Below are 5,706 nucleotides of genomic sequence, written 5' to 3'. Positions count from 1 at the left end.
GCTAGTAACTCCTTCAGTTTTCAGGTTTGCTCAGGGCTCTGCTCCTTTAGGCGATAACTCTTTCCTGCCCGTCCACCAACTGCGAGAGCATAGCGCCTATCCCCACATTGCTTGCATCAGTGTCGAGGATGTAATCTAAAAAGAGTTCAGGCGGCGAAAGTCAATACAGAACCTTTTCGTCCCGTCTTTCTTGTTGACCATGGGCTGTCTGATGGTTCTATCTGCCCACCCCCAAGTAGATTATGCACCTGTCGTGTTGACAGTGTTTTAAGTTGAGTGCTCCGCAATTCGGTAGCAAAAAGTCCATGCCCAGGATGCCATCCATTTTCGGCAAAGTTCCAAAAGTCACATAAACTGCATGTGTAGTCTTTCCCACCTGCACCTCCATCCAGGCGCTACCTAGTGTTGCTATTACTGTCCCATCTGCATTTTTAATGTGTGTTCCATCCGTTGTCAGGCGCTGCCTTTGCTCCGATGAAATCTTGTAATATAATGTAGATGACAGAAACGTGTTGGTTGCTCCCGTGTCAACGAGCAGTTTAGCATGTTGCCCCCGGACCATTGCAGGAACATACATGCCTTCTTTGGCGCTCAATTTTGGAAAACCTGTAGTTGTCTCGGTGTGCTCCGTGACTACTGGGCGTGCGTCTTGGTATCTCGACCCTCGTCCCATGTCATCAGCCGTCCCTCGAGCCTCTGAGCCGGCTGCACGTCGTTTCCCGACTGTTGATTTTCAACTGTATTCTTCTAATAATAATAACATAAAATTTATAAGGCGCGCAGTATCTGGAATAGATCCATTCAAAGGCGCTGGAAGCTAGTCAGCTGACAAATTAAACAGATGAGACTTGAGGTTGTGTTTGAAAGTAGAAAGATCAGGTGTGTCCCTCAGCTCGTCTGGCAAGGAATTCCAGACGTGTGGTGCGCAGCTGGAAAATGCACGGTCTCCGTAACTTGCAAGACGAGTTTTGGGAACATAGAGTATGTGTGATGATGATGATGATCTAAGGCCTGGTCTGATGTTACGTTGTAAAAGATGTGTAATGTAGCAAGGTGCTAACCCATGGAGGGCCTTGAATGTGAGAAGCAAGATTTTGAATTGTATTCTATGTTTAACAGGAAGCCAGTGGAGATTATATAAAATGGGTGTTATGTGATCGGAAGATTTGGTTCTGGTGAGTAAGCGGGCAGAAGCAGTTTGGACTTTTTGAAGACGGTTTAGTGATTTCTGAGGTAGTCCTGTAAGTAGACTGATGCAAAAGTCCAGTCTTGATGAGATGAATGCATGAATGAGTTGTTCAGCTGTATGCAGAGAAAGTGATGCCCTGGTTGCAGCTATGCGTCGTAGATGCGCCTAAGAAGATTTGCAGACTGATGTAATGTCGGTCAAGGTTCATAAACTTGTCAAAAGTAACACCAAGGTTACGCGCATCAGAGCAAGCAGCGACCAGGGCATTACCAATGCGTTTGTGAGAGATGTTGACTTCCTGTCTGAGGTGTGGTGAGCGTATGATGAGAAACTGAGTTTTATGAGCGTTAAGCTGGAGTAAATTGGCTGTCATCCACCTGCTTATACTGTCCAGGCATGTTTCAAGGATGTGGAGTGTGTGAATATCAACGTTGCGTGAATTGTGAGAAAATGTTGCGTAAAGCTGTGTGTCGTCTGCGTAGAAATGGGGTGGAGACCATGGTGTCGGGCAATGCGGCCAAGGGGTGAAATGTACAAGGTGAAAAGAAGAGGTCCTTGTGGCACACCATATATTAGATCAGAGTTTTTTTATAGATTCCCTGAAATGTGAGAAGACTGAGTACGATTATGCAAATATGACTTGAACCAGTTGATGGCAGTTTCCTGAACCCCAAATTGAAAATGTAATCTATGCAGAAGGATGTTGTGGTCTTCTGTGTCGAAGGCTGCTGAAAGGTCGAGTAGCACCAGTAGAACCGCCCGTTTGTTGTCAATGGCAATCATGATGTCATTATGGACTTTCAACAAAGCTGTTTCTACACTATGGAAACTAGTGTAAGCGGATTGGAAGTCATCACGCAAGCCATACTCCGTGAGGTGGGCATTAAATCTGGCGACTACTACCTTTTCAGCAACCTTCGACACAAATGATAAGTTATAAATTGGACGAAAATTATTTAAATTATTTTTGTCGAGAGACTGTTTCTTCAAAACTTGAGTAATGAGAGCCTTCTTCAAGCAATCTTGGAAGTGACCTGAGGTAAGAGATCTGTTGATTATTGCCGCTATGGGCTTAACCAACACATCGATGTGTTCTTTCACCATGGCTGATGGAATTGGATCTAGAGCAAAGGTCTTCATGGGGGAGCTCTTGATTATCTTAGTGACTTCTTGATTTGAGGCGATGGTAAATGCTGTGAGGGGAACTTGGTGGAACTCACACTCTTCAACGTGGGGGTCAGCATAGGGTTCAGTGTGTAGGGAAATGTTGTCTCTGATTTTGATGATCTTTTCTCTGAAAAAATCAGAAAAGCTGTCAACCATTGCTGTGGCTTTTGGGAATGATGGGAAAACAGGAGTGGTTTGCCTGTTCACGAGCTGGTTGATGACTTGGAAATGGGCTTTTTGGTCGCCTCCAGTCACGTATTTTGTCGGAGTAGTAGTTGGCCTTGTGGTTGTTGAATTTAACTTTAACCAGTTCTCGCTGAGCTTTGTAGATTTCACGGTCAACCTGGAGGCTCGTTAAGCGCCAACGTCGTTCGAGTTGTCGACGCCTGCGTTTAGCTAAAGCAATGTCTTCGTTGTACCAAGGAACCATAGGTTTAACAATGATGGAACAGGTCTTGGTTGGAGCGTGGGTGTCGAGCAGTACTCTGAGAACGTTGTTGTACTGATTGATGAGGGGGTCGACTGGGTTGCTGAAGAGGGAAGATGCGATGATGTCCTGTTTAAATTTCACCTGGTCTATTGTCTTTATTTTGCGATAGGTAACCTGACCCCTTATGTATTTGGGTTTCTCCAAATCAAGCTGGCAGTGGATAGCGCAGTGGTCCGAAATGAAGTTTGCTGTTGTGGTGGATAGTATGAGGGAATGAGGATGTCGGGTGATCACAAGATCTATTACGTGACCAGACGTGTGAGTTCCGGTGTTGACTAGTTGTTGCATGTCGTGCTGCATTAGGAGATCACCGAGTCGACTGTGGGCAGTGGAGTTATCACCCCAGTTCACGTTAAAATCGCCGAGAATGATGAGATTCCCGAGGAACAGTGCCTGGCTGTCCAGCAGATCAGTAAACTCATCAATAAACGTGCTGAGTGGAAAGTTAGCTTTTTTGGAAGGTGGTGGACGATATAGAACAATGATACGGAAGTGTTTGGCATTATTGTGGTGGATGAAATCTGCTTGAATGGATTCAAAGGAAGAAGGCTGAGTGGCTGGCATGGCAACGGACGCTGAGAGAGTTGATTTATAGAGAATTGCAACACCACCTCCTCTTCGCCCTATTCTGGGGGTGTGCACTAGTTGAAACCCTTTGGGAGTGACGTCATGGGTGTGTATCTTGGTCCGAACGAAACCAAGTTTCCGTTAAAGCCATTATATCAAGCTTATAATCACTTATATGGTCTTTGATGAGCTCAGTCTTGTTGCAAGCAGATTGGCAATTTACTAAACCAAGCTGAGTTGTTTCGTTTATTGGATGATCGGCAGGAGGAGTAACTGGAGTTGAGTCAGTGGATGTGTGGTCCGAGTCAGTTGATTCGTGATTCAGACGATGTTTGGCCTTTATAATAATAATAATAATAATAATAACAGGTATTTAGAAACGCTCCCCATAGAAAACTATATCACAGCGCTTACAAAAACTGAAAAATAAAAGCACAATTAAACAATTACAAAAACTTATCGAAAAAGCTACATACACAATGTTTGACAAGCATGAGAAAAAGAGAAAAGCCTAAACAGGGAAGAGATGTGTTTTCAGAAGTTTTTTGAATTGGTCAGTGGATTTAGCGGCTTTAATGAAATAAGGGATGTTGTTCCATTCTGTGGATGCAGTAACAGTGAGTGTGAGATCGCCAAATTTGCTACGGGTCCTAGGAATGGTAAGCAAAAATGGGTCTCGAGAAGAGCGAAGATTAGGGTGAGATGGGTTATGAAAAGTAAAGCAATCCTTGATATAAAATGGCGTCTGGTCATGGAAGGCTTTAAAAACAAACAAAAGTACTTTAAAGAGAATTCTTTCTTTTACGGGAAGCCAATGGAGAGATTTAAGGAGAGGACTGGAGTCATGACGACGTTCTACAATCCCGGCCAAAATGCTTGGGCCACCCTTTCCTAACGTTGTATACAACGATTCCCTGTGCACTTCCCATTCACATTCAAAACATTTGTCCCCCGCCCCCAGCTCAATGTTGACTGTAACTCAGAACACAACTCAGAACACAATCAGCAATTGGAACCAACATTGAAAGGGGGCAGGGGGGCCCAACGAGATATGGCCGGGATTGTAGCTTAAAGATAATGAGAGCTGCCCAGTTCTGTAAACTTTGCAGCTGCTTCAGGTATGCCTGGGGAACAGATGTTAAAAGGCAGTTGCAATAGTCTAATCTGGACAAAATATGACAGCGTACAGCACAATGACAGATATCTTGAGTTATATACTTCCTGATTTGAGATATGTTTTTTAATTACAATCAAAGTAAGCACCAAGGTTCCTGGCTGATTTAGAAGGTACAATAACTGTGGAACCTACATTGAGAGTAACATTTCCAAGGCAACAAAGGCTATGAACAGAACCAATTACAAGAAATTCAGTCTTTTCTTCATTCAGTTTCAGTCTGTTATGTGTCATCCAAGTGTTGATATCTACCACACAAGAAGAAAGTGACTTTAGTGCTTCATCTAGGCTGAAAGCCTTCTTAGGATCAAATGTTATGTAGAGTTGTATGTCATCAGCATCAGTGTGGTAGAATATATTATGCTGACGAGCGATGTCTCTGACAGGTAGAGTGTAGATGGTGTAGCCGATTGGCCCGAAAACAAATCCTTGTGGAAGGCCTATCGAACTCCTGCTGGGTTGGGATGACTTTCCATTTATTTCTACTTTGGTGGTCCAGTCTTCAATGTAGGATTTGAACCACTGGAGTGCAATGCCATCGACTCCTATCCTACTTGACATACGAGAGATCAAGATTTGCCGGTCGATGGTATCAAATGCTGCCGAAAGATCGAGTGATAACAGCAATACAGCATGGCCTTTATCAAAAGCAAACATTATGTCGTTTTTCACCTTCACAAGAGCGGTTTCGGTGCTGTGGAGAGGTCTGTACGCTGATTGGTATTGCTCATACAGGTCGTTTTCAGTCATGTGATCCATTAATCGACGACATTCTCAATAATCTTTCCAAGAAAGCTCAGATTGGCAACTGGTCTGTAGTTGGAGAGACAGTTTCTGTCGAGTGATGGCTTTTTGAGAAGCGGTCGAATGACCGCAGTCCTTGCCGTCGATGGGAGGCTTCCAGATGAGAGGGACGAGTTGACTACCTCAGTTATGATGGGAAGAAGGTCTTGGGTGTTTTCCTTTAAGAACCATGTAGGAATAGGGTCCAGGCTGCATGACTTAGTCGCTAATGCCTTGATGTTTTTCAGTATCTCATCTTTAGTTGTTCGATCGAAGCAGACCATAGGTGGAGATGAAAGTGGTCTGGATTCAAAGGAGCGTTCAGAGCTTGAGGAG

At 44.1% G+C, this 5,706-nt stretch overlaps 1 protein-coding gene across 1 annotated transcript; it reads right to left on the bottom strand.

The window, feature by feature from the left end:
* Positions 1 to 1,777: 1,777 nt before the first annotated feature.
* LOC117299157 lies at positions 1,778 to 5,337 on the bottom strand. The gene is made up of 3 exons (XM_033782618.1): positions 4,662 to 5,337; positions 2,612 to 3,421; positions 1,778 to 2,520 (listed from the first exon to the last, which is right to left on the bottom strand). Exons 1-3 carry the CDS (start codon positions 5,335 to 5,337, stop codon positions 1,778 to 1,780), a joined length of 2,229 nt encoding a protein of 742 aa, XP_033638509.1.
* Positions 5,338 to 5,706: the final 369 nt, after the last annotated feature.

The sequence above is a fragment of the Asterias rubens genome, chromosome 14 (assembly GCF_902459465.1).
Source record: "Asterias rubens chromosome 14, eAstRub1.3, whole genome shotgun sequence".
NCBI lineage: Eukaryota > Metazoa > Echinodermata > Asteroidea > Forcipulatida > Asteriidae > Asterias > Asterias rubens.
The sequence above is the reverse complement of the archived record's forward strand: the minus strand, read 5'-3'. Positions and strand labels throughout refer to the sequence as shown.